This window comes from Phaethon lepturus, unplaced genomic scaffold (assembly GCF_000687285.1).
Source record: "Phaethon lepturus isolate BGI_N335 unplaced genomic scaffold, ASM68728v1 scaffold325, whole genome shotgun sequence".
In the NCBI taxonomy this organism is placed as follows: domain Eukaryota; kingdom Metazoa; phylum Chordata; class Aves; order Phaethontiformes; family Phaethontidae; genus Phaethon; species Phaethon lepturus.
The window spans coordinates 29336-49142 of NW_010540980.1; the positions used below are offsets into that span (position 1 = coordinate 29336).

Sequence of the window (19807 nt, forward strand, 5' to 3'; positions counted from 1 at the left end):
AGTTGTTCCTAGTACCTATGTACCTTCTTCTGTCTCCACTAATCCTTTCTTTCATGCTGGTGGAATTGTCTGTGTGGCAGCAAAGTGGGTGTGGGAACAAAGCTGGCTTAAAAAGAAGGGCAAAGCATTTCTTTACTTTTTAATCTGGATTGCACCAATCTGGTTTACCATGCAGCCACTTAAAGGTCTGTGCCCATGGAAATGAAACATGGTAACTCTATTACTCAAAAAACATTCATTGAGCTATAGCTTTGTAGCCTCTGTAAATCAGAGCATGAATTAAAAAAAAACATGAAGTGCAGTATTTTCCCATTTTGACTAACTAAATACTTTGTAAGTATTTTTTGTTGTTTTCCAGTTCATCTTTCTACTATCAGTCAAGCTACTTAACTCAAATGCTTGTAATAAATTAGTCAGAAATCATAATGCATTTTTCCTAACTATATCAAATCTAGCAGATAATCTGCCAGCTAACCCCTGTATAATAATTAATTTTTTAAATATAATTACTCAGTTTTAGTAGAAATAAACAATGGAAATCAGAAGTCTTACTCAGGGTACCCCATTTTCCTTGAAGCATACAAATGTATTAAACTTCATTTGTATTGGTACTTCTTGGGGAAAAAAAAATTACTAATGGACTTTTAAGATAAAGATTCTCAGCCAATGTCATGATGAAAAACTTACTGCAGTGTGTTGTAGGCCAAAAATAGCTTAAAACGTGAATGCTAACAGGTAGCAGTTAACTCTGTGTGGATAGAGGGGGCATGGGGGAGAGGAAATTGTCCAAAATTTAACAAATTCCTTCTATTTGCCAGCTGCATCCCATAGGGTCTGGCTGCAAATTTTGGGAATTACTAGACTAAAGTGGCATGTTCGGAATCCTCCCATTATTGAAGAGGCGTGAGTCAGAAGCACCAATTAGGCTGATCATGAGTTGTGCTTCTGCACATAGACTATTTAGATTGGGAAAACTGGGGACCTGGAGTTATGGAAAGAAGAGGCCAAAAAGAAGCACTCCCAAAAAGAAGCAGCAGTCTTGAAGAGACAACAGGGGACTGGAAAGAAGGTGTAGAAGTTCCTAACTGGAGGAAAGATCTCAGAAGTGGGAGAAGATCCAGAAGATCAGAGAGATGCATAGAGACAAATGCCAGAGGTTGCCCAGGGACTTTGGAGAGTGACACCTGAGACCTAAGTATGAGCAGTGGTACAGCATGAATTGATGTGACTTTTACCTGATATTCTCAGACCAGTAGCAACCTCCCTGCCAGGGAGGGAAGTTGAGACATTGTGAACATACCACTGTGTGGATCAACCGAGTGTGTGAAATTATCAGATAGGATAACAGCTATGATCTTGCTGTTTTTTCAATAAACCCCAGTATCCTGATCCATCACAGGCTGGCGTTTACTCTGTCTCACCCATGACAATAGGTGAAAATACTTCATAAAAGAAAATAATCAAGCAGGATTAACTTGGAGTAGATGTGCTGTCACTCTTACATAGTGTACTCAGGCATTTGCTATGGCTATGGAAAACTAAAATATACTGCAAGAGACCTCTGTAAGTGATCTAAACTGAGAGTAGTTTTGTTTCGGTTGTGGATCCCACTCAACACTGAAGGAAGTAGCATTCATGCTCAATTCAGTGATTTGGGACTTATTTCCTGCATTTATTTATTTTTAATAAGCAATTTTATTTTTAACTTGTAATGGCATCGTGATGGAATTGTTCTCATCTTTCTTGTGACAGGTTAAACCAACCCTTGAAGACACACTGCTTTCTTTTTTCATGAAGCATTTCTAGATAGCACAAGCAAGAACAAGCCATAGCACTGTAATTATACATTTCCATATATTATTTTTTTTTATTATTTCAAAGGTCCAGATCCATTGGGTTTTTAAATTTTATGGTCTTTAAAAAGTCCCTGAAACACATTTTACATCAATTACTTAATACGTAGTCTCACTTCTAATTTATCCTGAATGTAGAAAAATCAGATTTGTCAAAACCAAAATTTATGTGGGAATGCTTTCAGGTTTACATGTTTTCCCTCTCTTCTCCCACAAAGAGAAAGAAAAGAGCATCCCCTGATGAATCAATATGACACAAGGCTACAAGGTTTTTGCTGTGCTTTTTTGCCAAAATCTCTCTTAGTTTTACTAAAACAAAAATAAATGTTTTTACATTTGTATGATTAGATTTGAAGCCTCCAGATTTTTTGCAGGATATGAAAACTGTTTTCCAAATGGAGATAAACAAGGAAATAGCTATAACAACTCTACACAAAAATTACAAACAACCTATTTGTTGGCAGAAGAGCAAGCAACAGTCATCATAAACTCCTCTAGGACAAATTTTGTCTATTTGACAGGTAAAAAATACTGTGGACAATGGTGAAATACTAGACATTTTAACTTCAGTAATATTTTGGTCACCTTCCTTCTGATAAGACAGCAAGGAAAAGGTAGTCTAGTAAAAAGGGACTGGTAGGTGGAGCACAAAACTCACTGAAAAACAGTAAGCCTAACTATCAGCTGTCCACAAAGATTGTATACTATTCAATCTTTTAATTTGCAACTTGGAAAATAGCATAAAGCTACCTTAACCCGATCTGGAGATAATATCAAGCAGGTTAAAGAATTTACTTTGGAAAGAATGGGTTGCAAGTACTCATGAGGAAAGGACTATAATTTAAGCTCTTGAACAGTTAGAGTAATGATCTGAAACAAATGGGATGAAATCCAATAATGATGCATGCAGTGTACTACACTTAATTAAGAATAATCCATTACACAAGTACAGGTGGAAAATGGGATAGATGGAAATTCTGCAGAAAAGAAGCTGGAGATAACAGCAAATCTCATACTGTTGCAGAAAAAGCAAATACTGTGCTAGGATGCATAAATACGGAAGTTGTATCTTTAAGCAGGTAGACTGATACTTTCAGTTCTAGTCAATTCTCACCTGGTATCAAACCCAGTAATTGGCACCAAACTTCAAGAAAGACATGGATCAACTAGGAAAGTTTACCAGAAAACAAATGAGGTGAGTACACAGAAAGACTGAAGGAATGGCACTGTTTTGCCAAGAGGCAGGAGAGGGAGTAACTGAAGCAGAACATAATAATTAACAAATATGTATAAAGTTATGAGAAAAGCACAGAAAATCCACCACACACCACACTTTAGAAGAGAAAGGATGGACTTTAGCGGGGAAATTTTGGGTTAGGTTAGACAATAGGAAAATCTTTCAAATGGAAATGCATGGGAAATACTGGCAGATATTGTCTAAAGTGGACCATGGAATCTCCTTTTTCATAGATTTTTATAACAGTCTAGCCAAATACCTGTCCAGTGCACTACAGGTATAGGCAGTTTAGTCCTTGCACAAAATAATGAAAGATTATTTCTGTTCTTTTTCTCCCTTTCCTATCTTCTGTGCTTTATTGTGGGGTTCTCTTTCAAGTTTCACTTTTATTAACTGATCCATCATTATGCTTTATCTCACTGATTTACTAAAACTGGTTTATACCTGCTGCAAAACATCAGAAATGTACAATTTACTTTCCACTATCCCCTCTTATTCCAGTTCCTCCAACGTTTTGAAGTCAGCCTTTATGCCTCCCATAACACACTATTCTATCCCTCACCAACTGTAGAAAAAGATGTTTTAAGAGAAGTATTTTAAAGAGAAATATTCACCCAAAAAAAATTCTTTTTTTTTTGTAACAGAGTATCTCTTTGAAGATAGATAGTAATGTTTTTATTGAAAGAAATAACCCAGAAAAATGGCTAATTGGATCAAGAGCTCCCAGCAATCTCCGAAGCCATTGTTACCAATGGTTATGAAGTCAAATATGTCACTGTTTCAGAATAGCTAACACATCCCACTGCTAACAGTGAAGATGAAATCTTTAAAGCTGTTGGCCCCTCTTCTGAAAATCAGGAAGAAACAATAGCCAATCTTGTTCTAAATAGATACACGAAGGTACTCTTTGGCATCAGTCTCACAAAAAAAAAATGTACAAAATGGTTGGCAAGCCAAAATCAGGATCTTCTTTCTGGTAGACTAACATTGTTTAGTCCTCCCCAAAAAAAGCTAAACTTAAACAACTCTTCCACCACACATACCACTTACTTTCATTATGGAAAAAATGACCATGAAAAATTAATATTGATGTTAAAAGAAAAATTTCAATAGAAAAGGAAAAAAAAGTTGTAACACAGAAGTATGATGTATGGGTATTATCTGGATAAGACGACCATCCAGAAAGAACAAAATGGTCTCATACCAAATGTTAAAACTCTTAAAGGATCAAATTTGGTTTAATCTACTAAGTTTAAGAGTTATTTTATATAAAAAAGTAAAAATCGCAATAAATCTTTAAAGAAAGTACTCTGTTGTGAAGATGTTCTGCTGTTTTCACGAGCAATAAAGAAGTTAAATTCTTGCTATCACTTGCAAAATCAACTGATACATGTCTAAGGAGGCACAACAGATGTCTTCACACATTATAAATCTTCTGTTATATAGCCACAAGCAATTTTTTCAAATTCTGAGTAACTGAAAAACAGAGGAAAAAATGTATAGGGTTAGGCTAATATTCTATAAGACTTTCCAAATAAACCTAATATATTCACATAAAAATCTTGAAACTGATGACCTTTAATGATCAAAGGTATGAAACTGCACTTTATAAGAAACTAAAAATTAGACTATGGAACTACAAAGGAAAAGGAACAACTGAGTGGTGATATGACAGCATTCCATATAAGTTGGCGTGACATTGAGAATGGGAACCAGACATTATTGTTACATAGTTTAGTGGAATACACAAATTTGTCGGTAAAGAAAGTACCAAATTGCCATATTAAGCAGCAAGCTCAAAACAAAATATTTTACATACAATATAGATTTTAAACCTGCTTACTGCTTCAGAATGGTGTGATGCTAGAAGTTTGCACAGATTCAAAACACAATTAAACAAATTCACAGAATAAAAATCAAATATAACCTTACAGAAGTACCACCTTTATCTCAAGTAGTCTTGAATTTCAAATCAGGAAGTCTTAGAGTATGTATAAAGTATCACTATATGTTTGCACTGTTACTCATCTCTAAGTATCGTCTATTGGAGGGAGAAAACTGAGTTAGATAAACCTTTAAACTATCACAGTATGTTCTTTTTAATGTAAATTACTGCAGTAATAACCATTTATAATATTATATAATAACTTCCTATTCTGGGATCTGAAAATCTCTGGAGGTGGAACTAATCTATAGCTATAATAACACCTATAGTCCTGTTTCAATAGCTTAGATCTGGTACTGAATAATACAAACATTTACAGAAGAAATATGTAGCAATAACCTTTTCAGTAAGTGCTGACATTAGAACCAGGACAAGGTTTAAAATGATGGTACTGAAGTATACATTACAGAGCATAAGAAAGATTAGAGGAAATATGGCTTTGAATATTTTTTTAAAAAGGCTATTATGTTTTTCCTAAAATGTACTTAGGATTAACAGAATCGTAAAGTATCTACCTTCAGCGCATACAGCATGTGAGGCTACATTTATCTTAACATGGAAAACAAGAAGTCTTTAATAAAAGACTTGTAAGCAAATTACAGTTCCTACTTCAGACAGGATGTCACAACCCTTACTCATCAAAACTGGTAACTATCCTTCTAAGAAATAACCTCCTGAAATATCAGGGACAGATCAGTTTAATACCACTGACAATTCATAATAATTCTAAGCAGAGAAGTTCAAGAAGCACCACATGGGGCAATGACAGAAAAACGGATATACGGGGGATATGTCTCGTTTATTCCCATCTGTTGCAGAAGGCTTTTACCCTGTGGCATGAACATTTACCTTTCTGCTCCTAATAAAATCTTCCAATCGTATTTCACTATCTACATAGTTCTGTTTTATTTTTGCTGATCCTTATACCAAATAATCTCTTAAATTAACAAATTCCTTAGGTTTTTATGCATCACATAGGAATAGTGTTACCTTATACCAGTCTCCATTTTGTTGCTTTTCAACAGAAAGTTTCCATTTTTAAAGAGAACTAATTTTAAAATCACTGATTGGTACTAAAAGCCTCTAGATTAAAATGTCACCTTCAAAACTATTTTTTTTATCACGGCATTTCATTTAGAGATCACTTTGATTTAACATGCAATAAATCACAGCAATTCATTACAGCATACCTGGCTTTTATATTGGCTTCAGAATGAATACTATAACCTTTGCATCATCTTATTTAGTCAAAAAAAAAAAGTTAAATATTGTTCTCAATGAAATTCACTGTTTGATATTTACAATGAATTAACAGAACCTTTTTCAATCTTCATACACTGAAATAAGTTTCCTCCTCACAAAATATCTGAAGCTGTTTTACTAAATCCATAGCAATACCATACTCAGTCTACATACTTGGTATGCACTGCAGAAGTAGCAATTAATTACACAAATAATCAGAAAATGTATTTATTCCAATTAACATAAAAACACTGCAAAGCACCTTGTTTTAGCTGAAAGTAGAATAGCTGTCTAGGCATCTCCAAGTGTACTGCAAGTAAGGAAACAAAATCTCTTCCTAAATATTTACTCGATTATTCTGATTTAGATAATTTGGTTTTTGAGGGTCAGGATATGTATATATACATATACACGGTTTTATATATACATAAATTTTCTTCATAGTAGCTGCATACATGTCTACACACATGTACATATGTATTCATATATATATGCATGTACATAGGGCTGCAAATACATGCAGGCCTAACAGTTAAGGCTTTTTTTTGAAAGATCTTTTTAACAGTTTTCCAAATATGAACACTGAATCTTTTCAATATAGGGCTCCAAGGACTATCCTTCATGCTTTTATTTCCCTGAAGCTACATAATACCAGCCACTATAAAACAATAAAACAGTACAAACCAAATATTTTTATCTACTCCAAAGTCTAAAAAGGTAAATTAAACATGGAGTTTGCATATTTCTCAACTGCATATGAACTTGTGCTGGTTTTGGCTGGGATAGAGTTAATTTTCTTCATAGTAGCTAGTATGGGACTATGTTTTGGATTTGTGATGAAAACAGTGTTGATAATACAAGAACGTTTTCATTATTGTTGAGCAGTGCTAACACAGAGTCAAGACTTTGCTTCTCACACAGCCCCACCAGTGACTAGGCTGGGGGGCACAAGAAATTGGGAGGGCACACAGCTGGGAGAGCTGACTCCAACTGACCAAAGGGATATTCCATACCATACAACATCATGCTCAGCATATGAAGCAGGGGGAAGAATAAGGAAGGGGGGAACATTTGCAGTTATGGTGTCTGTCTTCCCAAATGACCATTACATGTGATAGAACCCTGCTTTCCTGGACATGGCTTACAGTGAGGTGAATAAAATACAACAAAACCAAACCTTTCCTTCTTGAGAGATGCTACTATGCTTAACATAGTCAGACAAACCTACATTGGCACTGGATTAGCACTTCTCTTTCCTCTTAAGCAGAATTTCCATTTAAGCAGATTTTCCAGTAAAATGAAGATGTATCAACTCTGGAGAGAGCTCTTACATCTCAGACTTAGGTTGATTGTTCAGATATTGTTCAATTTACTGGTTGTCATATTCTCTAATAATTTTATATTAAATGTAGAATTATCTACTCTTTTCAAGATCTTCCTGGGATACATTCAAAGAAAATCCTCTGTTTCCCAAAACATAGTTTATCTTTTTCACTATGGCGAGAATCATAATTAATAAGGAAGAGTCATACAGCTTCTCAAGTGGCAATTTAATTCACTAATTTGCAAAAATTTCTTCTGTTTAGGAAGTACAGGTTTTGAATTATGGCATTCCAATACTCTCGCAACTTTTTAAGGGTTTTTCCTGGCTCTTATTTTTTCATACTATTAGTAGTCAGTCTTTCAGAGAGAAATATTAAAAAGAAATGCGAAGATAAGGAATGGTAGTAGGTAAAATGAAAATTTATTACACACAAATAATTCAGGCTTCCTCTCCTATCATTACTATTGCCCATATAATGCCTTAAGTGGGCACTGAATCTTTTATTTCATTTATAATTAAGGTCTCAGCAGAATAGGCAAAATTGCACTTTGCACTTTTACAGCATTTGGTCTCAAGTTTCAACATTGCTTTCCACTTTATGGTCAATAAGACATATTACAAGCCTGCCTTCCCAAAACATATGCCAAGCTGCTTTTAAAACATATTTATTTTTTAGTAGTAGTAAGGGCAGAAAATGTGGAGATAGTAAACCCCTTGCTAATGTTCTCTCTAAGTTATTGAGATCTCAATTCTTGCAAGTGAAGAATCTGATGAATAACATCATTATCGTCAACTTTAGATGGAAGTAATAAAGATGTGTATTTAAAACCTTTCTGCACTGCAGTAGCTTGGGCTTGGCTCACTGTCACATTTCATTTTAAGTAGCTTAGGTATCAAAAGAAAGACTGAGAAATGTGCCCTGGATTTATTTATTAGGAATGAAGCACCCAACAGACTATTTTGAGCTGAAAGCAGCTCCATGGTCAAGACATAGGACTAGTCAGGGCTAATTCTTTACTCAAAGCAGAGTGGATGATAATATGCAGACACATAAATGTTAAGCAAAAAGTGGTAATTGCTGTCTGATCTGGACTGTAGCAAGAACAAAAGAACTAATCCTTCCCTTAAAACTAGTGATATTAAGCAAATAATAACAAAATCTCATACAAAATTGATATTTACAACATTCAATTCAGTTGCATGAACATTTACTATACTTTGACTGACATTTTTCCTTATGACACTTTTAACTCTTCCTCTGAAAAAGCCTGTTAAAATGCTTAATTTAATGCTAACACAATTTATGTCACAATATCTAAGTATAAATTTTATGATTAACCTTAACATCATAAAATTTAAAGGCCCAATGGTATATCAGAATATTAAATCTGCTGAGATATCTAAGTTCTTCTCCAGTGTATGATCTTAAAAAAACAATTCCGTCTAATGACTCCTGAGGTACATTACTGGTGACCAGCCTCCAGCTGGACTTTGTGCCACTGACCATAATCCTTTGACCCTGGCAGTTCAGACTAATTTCAGACCACCTCACTGTCCTTTTATCTAGCATGTACTTCATCAGTTTGTTTAAGAGAATGTTACAGGAGGCTGTTGAAAGCCTTGGCAGAGTTGAGATAACATCCACTGCTGTCTACCTCTCCACTGAACTAGTCATGTCATCGTTGAAGGCAATCAGGTTTGTCAAGCATGATTTCCCCTTGGTAAATTCATACTGACTACTCCCAAACCATTTCTTGTCCCTCATATGTTTGGAAATGGTTTCCAAGATTGTTTACTCCATCACCATTCCAAGAAACAAGATGAGGCTGACTGGCCTATAGCTCCCCAGATCCTCCTTCTTTCAGATAGGAATGATATTTGCTGTCTTCCAAACATCTTCCAAACTTCCCCCTGATTGTCCTGACCTTTCCAAGATTACTGAGTATGGCATCGCAATGACATTGGCCAGCTCCCTCAGCACTTGTTGTTGCATCCCACCGGGTACCATGGACTTGTGTTTGTCCAATTTGTTTAAGTGTTCCCTAATCCAACCCTCATCCACCAAGGCTAAAGTTTCCTTGCTCCAGACTTTCCCACTCACCTTGAGGGCCTGGGATTGCTCAGTGCCAGTCTTACCAGTAAAGACCAAGGCGAAGGCATTGAGCAGCTCAGTCTTTTCTGTGTCCTTTGTTATTAGATCCTGTGCCCCATTTAGCAGAAAGAATAGCACAGTAGCATACACCAAATCATTTTGAGGCAGTAAAAGCAAAAAAGTAAAAGGAAAGTGAAGGTTAAAACAGAGGGTTCAAATTGATATTGAGGCAGGTCGTCTGTGGAACGGAACAGTATAAGATCACACAGTTAACTTTTATAATGCAGAGGTATAGGATTAAGATTATGAAATTCATAATTTGTCCAAAATTTGTCTTTTTTTTTAATTATTGTAACCTTAGCAATGCTCATTTATCTAGTTTTGTGAGAGAAATTGAAATAGAAGCAAAATAAAAGGGCATGCTCATGTGCATACACCAAGCTATTTCTGGTGTCCTCTAGCAAACAGAATACAGAAGTCATGACCGAAAAAGCTATATACAGGTTGATATAGCAAGGCACTACCTATAACTTCACGTGCACAGAAAGCATATATAATCTCTGCCTTCTCATTACAATCTTGCTTTTCTCTGAAAGCAGAAAAGTATAATTAAGTGAAATTATAAGAGAGACTGTAATGCAGGTAAATGTCCCCTCACAGTAACTATAAAATTCATCTTCACCTGTGATCCAGAGCCAAATCTGCAACCAGGTCTGCACAAATGAATACATTAACCTACTGAGTTATCTGTTCTATTAGCATGATTTAATAGAAGGTATTATTATTTTTTGAAAACCGCAATATTGTAAGTAAATTGTTCTTTTTGGGTGCCAATAATGGGGAGCCTTTAGAACTAAGTAATTGTTAAAAACCTATTTTACAGTTGCTGATAACTATATGACAACTCAAAAAAACAAACTCATTTTAATATTCTAATTTATTACATACATACTCTTAGGCAACTAAGACAACACTTTCAATTAATTGGCTCCTTAAAATGCATCATCAGTAGATATTCCACTTGGACCGAGACATTTGCATTTTTTCGCCCAGTAGCGTCCATCGGATCTGCGCTTTATGGTTCAGAATCACTCCACTCATCTTCAGACATTATAACTCAAGTAAAAGTTAAATGTTAAGTACGACGCATTTTGATGCTCATATTCTCCCCACCAAGTTCCCACAGACAGAACAAGGTTAGCCATGCTTCAACATCTAGGTATTACTAGAGTCTACAATAAAGAGAACAGACAGTGGGGCTGAGGAACATATACATGTGGCATTTATGGTGAGCCACAACACTGGCCAGGTAGCTAGCCATTGTCTCTGCAAGTTGTCATCTATACACACAGGGCTCAGATAACACCCAGCAAATCAGAGTGCTTGCAACTGTAAGACAGCTCCACTAAAGCAGGCACTAGACACAGATAATAAGAAAATAATATATTGCAAATACAGCTACTTACTGTAGGGTACGTTACTTTAGCTAGCGAAGCTCCCCGAGTTAATCATAAGATCAGACTAGAAATCTGTTTCTATTGGATGCTGGGGGTATAGACTGACCTTTCAATCTTCTCAGCAGAATTATTCAACATATTTGACAATATCTAGTATAATTTGCTTCTATAAGATAAAATGAGAAAAGCAATGGGATGTTCAAAGCACATGCAAGGTAGATAATATGCCCAAATAAGACATGGATGATGATAGGCAAATAGATTATTCATAATTCAGACAGGTCAGAAATCACTCAAGGCAAAAATTACACTAGACAATCTTTTCCATATGTGGCTTATGAGCCATTCTTCCGGAGTTCTTCCCTGATCATCATCAAGACTGCCCTTTCTCAGTGTTAACTAGCCATCCAAAATTAAAGCTGAAAGAGACAATGAAGTTATGGTCAAGAAGCAAAAAGGAGAAATCATACAAGGAAATAGAAGTAATAATTACTACTTGTTGAACAGTTGATCAAGTTCAAATACCAGAACTGCCTAGGTCAGTCTTAAAAGGAACAGATCATTATGTCTAACCTTACTCAAGCAATCATGAGGCATCAAACTGACATTGCAAGTTGAGCAAGATTTATAATCTGGAAGCTTATTCTCCATTACCTTCCCAATACAAAAATCATTCTAAAAATTCTGAAAAGCTAGTTCTTAGCATACCACTAATAAGCACAAATACTGACAACTGCATGTAACTATAAACAGGAAAATGAAGAGAAAGTCACTACTGTTGGCACTTCCATCCTGAGATCATTAATGGAAAGAAGAAAGTGAGAAGGCTCACCACACTTCACCCTTTAGGCCCAGTTAGAAACTACAAGAACACACAGAACACAGAAGATATTTCATGAACAGTGCTAGTCAAAAGACGCTGATCTTGGAACACAGAAACACAAGGAAAAGAAATATATATCGATAGGCAATAATTTCTCCTCCAGAAAATACTTTCAGTGGCAAGTTGTCACGACATCTCTATGAATAACAATTTAAAAGTCTACAAAAGGAGTACTAGCAGGAAGAGTATAGTGAAAGAATTATCTCACCTTTTTGGCAATCTTTCCACACGGTTTTTCGGTTCTTCTCATAATGTTTATTTAACCAGGTGAGGATGGTTCGTTCATGTGGAGAATATATATTACTGGATAAAGGTTCTGATTTTATTCTTGGCATGTTCTGCATGCTTTCCAAACTGAACAGATCAGTGAGATTAGGTGAAGAAACACGTGGAAGAACAAACACCTGAAATTAGAAAAAGTGTTTTTAAGCACGAACTGTAAAAAGAATAATTTCAAGTTGAATTATTAAAAAAACACTTCAAACTCAAAAGGTTTTCCAATTTAGAAAAGGTTTAAGAGATTACACATTAGCATAAATGTATAACACACAAGAGAACAGATTTGCTGAGGCTTTAGGGGATTCCTTTGCTTCCTTAAACAAAATGCAAACTGAAGCTTCCAAATGGTCTTGGAAGTCTGGAAGAGGTCCCAGTCAACTGGAAGCTGGCAAATGTTGTCCCAGTTTTCAAGAAGGGTAAGAAGGAAGACCCTGGTAATAACAGGCCTGTCAGTCTCACTGTAGTGCCAGGTAAAGTTACTGAGAAGGTTATTCTGGGACTTATTGAAAAACACTTGAGAGACAATGCAGCCATTGGTCATAGACAGCAGGGGTTCATGAGGGCAAAGTCCTGCTTAACCAACTTAATTTCCTTTTATGACAAGGTCACCCATCTAGTTGACCAAGGGAAGCCAGTAGATGTGGTGGTTTTGGCTCCCCAGGGAAGTGGTCACAGCACTAAGCCTGTCAGAGTTCAAGAAGCATCTGTACAACACTCTTAGTCATATGGTTTACTTTTAGGTAGTCCTGCAAGGAACAGAGAGTTAGACTCAGTGACCCTTATGGCTCCCTTCCAAATTCAGATATTCTATGATTCTATGATTCTAAGTATTTTTTGTTTCCAACGTTTTTCCAGGTTTTCATGAACTGGATGAAATCACTGGACCCATCTGGATTTCAAGAATTACTACATATATTCTAGCCAAAGCACTAATTACTAAACCGCTATACTGATCGCCAGTGCAATTTATAGACAAACTTGAAATGATATCTTTCATGATCCAGATGCTCATTTAGGTCCAAATTATACTGACTGTTTCTCCTCAAAAAATAAACATTAAAATGCCTACAATTAAATTCTTGGTACTCAGAGGTCCTTGATTAAGTCTTGCATGAACATACATTTTAAAAAAAAATATAAACATATGTATAGAAAATAATAAAGACGTTAAAAGTACAAATTCTACACAATTACCTTTGATTTTTTTTCCCTAGCTTAAACGATAGCATAGAAAAAGGTATTTGAAGGAACATCACAGAACTTGATTTTCAGGATGTTGACGAAGTCAACAGCTATGGTTCCATCCTCCCTCATCGAAGAGGTCTCAGGCTTGACCACCTTGACCAGTGACTAAGACTATCAAGGACCATGGCCATAAATGTTAACTACACTGCATCAGCTCCATAGTGCCATATATTCACAGATAATTTAGGATGAGTTTGCTAAAGACTAATTGTTTGGAGAAGGAAAAAAGAAGAAAAAAACAGCCTAACAATTAATCATTGACAATGTCCATTGACAATGAATGCCAATCAGCAAAATGTAATTTTGAAGTGTGAATTGGGCCCAGTTTCTCAGTCCCTTAAACATCCCCAGTGATGTGTAATTCCCTGATACATATATACATAAAGAAAAAGCTTTCATTTCATCTAAACGGCTTGCACCCCTTTTAAAATTGTTTCTCTTCATATTAGTTTCCAATACCAGATTTTAACAGGTACATTAGGAAAGCATAAGGCAAGGTGTTAAAACTTTTTAATCCCTCCATTTGCTGCAGATAGAGAGGAACACTCATATATAGTATGATGCAGCTACAGCCATGTGGCTTCACGGTTTCCACATTTACATCTGGATTTTTTTTTTTCCAGGTGACGTGAAGGACTGTCATCCATTGCTTTCAAGTTTTTTCTGGAAAAAAAATTTTGTAATACACTAATATACAAAACCAAGTTAAATATTAATGTACATGAGACACAAATTATAGCATCCATATTTAACTACAATTAAAAAAAAAACCTGAGTCACATTGAAATTCCTTTTTAAATCCCAAAGCATTTTAGTTCAGCTTCATCTAGTTCCATGCAGAGATGGCTGAGCTAACTTAATTTAAATATTCGGATTTCTCTCCATGGCACTTTATTGATTTGCATAGAATTATCTTAAGAGAAAAAGAAATCTCAAACTTTTGTATCAGCAACCTGAAATACAAATCTGAACAGCAAAAAGACGCAAGCAAATATCTACTACTTCATGCTTTCTCAAAAGGCAGTGTCTTTGCAAATTAATTTATTGCAACGTTCCTCCATCAGTATAACCTATCAAAAGGATCAAAATAGGAAAGAGTAATGGCAACTATATTTAGAAGAAAATATGAAACATTATTTACTCATAAAATATTATTTTACTGTCTCTTAACAAGTCCAATCCATACTACTCCAAGATGCCCACGTATCTACTCCTATTGAGACCCTGTTGAGGGACCAGGACACTACCATACAGTGGCTTTTCAGAGCATACTGTATTTATATAAAAAAATCAGCTATAAGTTTAGGAAATGTTATTACTTATAATTATAAAAAGCATCCTTATTACTACATGCTCATTAAATTTAAACATAAATTGTCTTTACTGAAAATCTGGCCTGACCCAAGGGCTAAATTACCACTTCTGCTGTCAATGTCCATGTCTTTCCATTAGTCTAGACTTCCAAGAATTGTAGAATACCATCAGTATCTTAGCCCTTGCTCAAAAAGAGAACTAAAAGTATATCTTTATGATTGATGAATTTCCCCTTTTATTCTCTGCAGGTTCTACCCTTTCTTCAGAATGAAATTAATTTTCTGTTTTTCTGAGATGGATTTATGTATATGTTTTTTTCCTCCAGAACTTCAGCCACAGCAGAAGTTTTCACAACAAACAAATGGACCATAATGCACCAGTTATGGGCATGAAAGCTATATGAGATGACATTTCAGTTGCTAAAGAATAATATTAAGTATTTCTAATAACAGCATTTTATTTTGAGAATAAAAGTGGCTAACAAAATAGATGAATTTTTTTAACATTTTCTGAAATTTGCAGCATGTGAGTAAGAAATGATTCTGTTTCATCTTATCGTGCTTGAAATCAGGACCTCCACGGGCTGCAGGGCAACAACCTGTTTCACCATGGTCTTCTCTACTGGCTGCAGGGGAATCTCTGCTCTGCTGCCTGGACCACCTCCTCTCCCTCCTTCTTTACTGATTTTGGTGTCTGCAGGACTGTTTCTCTCACACCTCCTCACTCCTCTCTCTGGCCACTGTTGCGCAGCAGTTTTTTCCTCTTCTAAAATATGTTATCCCATATTTGCATTGGCTCAGCCTTGGCCAGCAGCAGGTCTGTCTTGGAAGCTGACTGGCATTGGCTCTGTAAGACGTGGGCAGCTTCTGCAATCTTTGCACAGAAGCCACCACTGTAGCCCCTTGTTAACAAAACCTTGCCACGTAAACCCAATACAACACCTGACAGATTCAAGCCATTTCAAGTTGCCTATTTTTTAGAGTTCCAACTCATCAGGAAAAAAAAATATTGAAAACAAATGCATACTATTAACTCTGGGTTTTTTTCTGCTCTGTGCTACTCTGTCATGTAGCTATGAGCAATTCAGAAACTTAAAAAAAATAGCAACATGACTTGCTTTCTGGTCACAATCGTAGAATCATGGAATCATAGAATAGTTTGGGGATCTTTAAAGGCCATCTAGTCCAACCCCTCTGCAGTAAGCAGGGACATCTTCAACTAGATCAGGTTGCTCAGAGCCCCGTCCAACCTGACCTGGAATGTTGCCAGGGATTGGGCATCTACCACCTCTCTGGGCAACCCGTGCCAGTGTTTCACCACCCTCATTGTGAAAATTTTCTTCCTTACATCTAGTCTAAATCTACCCTCTTTTACTTTAAAACCATTACCCCTTGTCCTATCGCAACAGGCCCTGCTAAGATGTCTGCCCCCATCTTTCTTATAAGCCCCCCTTAAGTACTGGAAGGCTGCAATAAGGTCTCCCTGGAGCCTTCTCTGCTCTAGGCTGAACAACCCCACACTCTCTCAGCCTGGCCTCACAGGAGAGGTGTTCCATCCCTCAGATCAGTTTTGTGTCCTTCCTCTAGACTTGCTCCAACAGGCCCATGTCTTTCCTGTGCTGAGGGCTCCACAGCTGGATGCAGGACCCCAGGTGGGGTCTCACCAGAGCAGAGTAGAGGGGTAGAATCGGCTCCCTCGACCTGCTGGCCACGCTACTTTGGATGCAGTCCATGACACAGTTGGCCTTCTGGGTTGCGAGCGCACATTGCTGGCTCATGTCCAGATTTTCATCCACCAGGACCCACAAGTCCTTCGCGGCAGGGCTGCTCTCAAGCCGTTCATTCCCCAGCCAGTATTGATGCCGGGGGTTGCTCTGACCCAGGTGCAGGACCCTGCACTTGGCCTTGTTGAACCTCATGAGGTTCACATGGGCCCATTCCTCGAGCGTGGCCAGGTCCCTCTGGATGGCATCCTGTCCCTTAGGTGTGTCAACCGTAACACTCAGCTTGGTGTTGTCTGCAAACTTGCTGAGGGTGCACTTGATCCCACTGTCTATGTCAGTGATGAAGATATTAAACAGTACTGGTCCCAGTAGGGACCCCTGCAGGACACCTCTCATCACCTATCTCCATGTGGACATCAAGCCATTGACTACTACCCTCTGGATGCAACCACCCAAACAATTCCTCATGTACCCAACAGTCCACCCATTAAATCCATCTCTCTCCAATTTAGAGAAAAGGATTGTGGGGGACCGTGTCAAACGCCTTACAGAAGTCCAGATAGATGACATCCGTAGCTCTTCCCTTGTCCATTGGTATGGTCACTCCATCCTAGAAGACCACTAGGTTGGTCAACAGGACTTGCCCTTGGTGAAGCCATGCTGACTGTCTTGAATCACCTTCCTGTCCTCCATGTGCCTTAGCATAGTTTCTAGGAGGATCTGTTCCATGATCTACTCAGGCACAGAGATGAGGCTGACAGGTCAGTAGTTCTCAGGGTCCTCTTTGCAACCTTTTTTAAAAATGGGTGCAGTGGGTTTTGGATATCTCCAAGGATGGAAACTCCACAACCTCTCTGGGCAACCTGTTACAGAGTGTGACCACCCTTGAAGTAAAAATGTTTAAGTCTAAATGGGATTTCGTGTATTTCAGTTTGTGCCTACTGCCTCTCACCGTGTCACTGGGCACTACCAAAAAGAGCCTGGCACCGCCTTCTTCACACCCTCCCATCACGTATTTACACACATTGATAAGATCCCGCTTGAACCTTCTCCTCTCCTGGCTGAACAGTTTTAGTCTCTCCCTGTATGACAGGTGCTCCAGACTCTTAAATCATCTTTGGGACCCTTCTCTGGAGTCACACTCCAGTAAGTCCATGTCTGTCTTGTACTGGAAGGCCCAGATAATATTTATATTTTTAATTTATTTTCTGTCCTTTTGAATAGAAATCAGTAAATATTTATTTTTAGGCATAAAACATTACTGATCATTGGCAAGCACCTCAGATTTACTTTGGAAAACATAATTTAGACATCAAAAATATTTATCTAACATCAGTAAAAAAAAAAAAATTTAGTAAAATTTGAGAAGTCCATACTGACCAAGTTCATTATATGTTAAAAGGAATAGGTATTATAAAAAAGCTCACCTGTTTAAAAATTCCATTTTAATATAAGATAATAAATACCACAGTTGGGTATATGTCTAGCCAACTAAGTATTTCCAGTGAAAAGTGTTTGTAACCAGAGTAACAAAAAAGTGTGGAAGAGTTTATTTGTAAGAAAAGATTTCTATAACATGTAATCCCACAAAATGCAGACTGTTCTATCATAGCATTTCCTAATTGAAGCATATTAACACACTGCTAAAGTTTCAGAACTAATAAAATTAAAATGTTCTCACTCTTTTTTTTTCTTCTCTGTTAGATAGAAGTAAAATACTTTGAAGTACTTAGTTTTAAAGATCTGTTTGGGAAAAAAAAAAAACTTTAATATACCACAGATCTTCTTCAAAACAAAGCATTTTTCCATCAGTTCTTCAGAATTTAAGTAGTAAATGTATCTACAATTTACCTTGTATACCTGCAGCAGCACATCTGTCCAAGCTCGTTTGCTCATTGTTTCAAATATGCTGTCCTCCAGAATGAATAGATGCTTGTCAGAATTTTTCACATCTCCTTTTTTCAACTCAGCCTTGTGACCCTTCAGATAAAGGAATGAGATTTATGTTTTGATATTAATTTCAGCAGTTTGGATAGGAAATTCACAAGAGGGCAATAATGAATCAATGGCATAAATGACATAACATCTACTGTAGTGCAATAGTGATCAGCATTAGAACGATTTACAGTTTGACTCTATCTCAGGAATAAGAAGCACCAATACAGAATTGACAGGAGTTGAAAGCAGCAATCAGGACAGAGAGCCAACACGTAGGATTTTTTTTTTTTAAATGGTAAAATCAGTAGAAAGCAGTAAAATGAATTCTACATTTGAGAAAGCGTATCTGTTGGAAATTAATCACAGGTATCAGCAGTATTGGGAAGAATGGAAGAGAAAAACCAGAGGAGGAGGGTGTAAATGTTGATATCAGTTTAAATTTCCATTCAGTCTCATGCATGTGCTTAGATTTATGCAATCCAAAACAGTCACCACAGTAGGAATACTCACGGTCCACAGAGGACTTCCATTAGCGTTCAAAGGACTGTCACTAAGCACGTGGTCTTTCTTAAAAAATGAAGAAAAAATGAAACAAAACAAACAAACACCAAAAAACCCCAAACCTACCTTCATTACAGTTTGCACTTTAATCCATTTCTTATAATCATCAGGTTCAAGCAGAAATTCTGGCATAACATGAGGAAGATATGCTCCTTGGCTTCTAAAATCATGAAGCAGCAAAAGTTAATAGGTAAGCAAGATAATTCTTTTTAAGAGCAGTCCAAGTTTTTCAACTTGTTCAACCTATATGTGAGCTCTTCTGAGTACTATCTGAGTATACTTTGGACTAACGATCCAGTTCTATTAATTGCTTTCGACAGCTTCTATTTATGAAGTACATGTTAAATTCCTATGCCTACAACTACATGCTAAAAGCACATACAACTCTTGACAGACTGGCTTCTTTATGAGAATTGCGGATATATGAGGATATATTATAGCACAAAGCAACAAAACACACAATATCCATTTCCATGTGAAAGCCAAAGAACCAGTGTTACATAACATTAGTACAATTAAAACTTGATGATACTTTTATCTGCCTGCAGGTCTGATATTGGAAGTCTTATGGGTGTAAGCAAAGGTATATCAAAACTCTGTTAATTGTTAAACTGACATGTCATCCTCTCTCAGGTGACTAATAAATGCCGGAGGAAAAGTAATTGCAGTAACAAAAGACAACTTCATTAGACTGAATACCAAAAAAAGCTAACT

At 36.7% G+C, this 19807-nt stretch overlaps 1 protein-coding gene across 1 annotated transcript in view; it reads right to left on the reverse strand.

The window, feature by feature from the left end:
• Positions 1-19807, reverse strand: part of CHDC2 (calponin homology domain containing 2) — a gene marked incomplete at its 3' end in the record, with an annotated part of 46849 nt that overhangs the window by 5037 nt on the left and 22005 nt on the right. The window contains exons 8-11 of the mRNA XM_010287574.1: positions 19160-19253; positions 19043-19099; positions 18446-18574; positions 12242-12437 (exon numbers count right to left, since the gene is read on the reverse strand). Coding sequence (XP_010285876.1) covers positions 12242-12437; positions 18446-18574; positions 19043-19099; positions 19160-19253 — 476 coding nt within the window. The remainder of the gene's footprint in view (positions 1-12241; positions 12438-18445; positions 18575-19042; positions 19100-19159; positions 19254-19807) is intronic.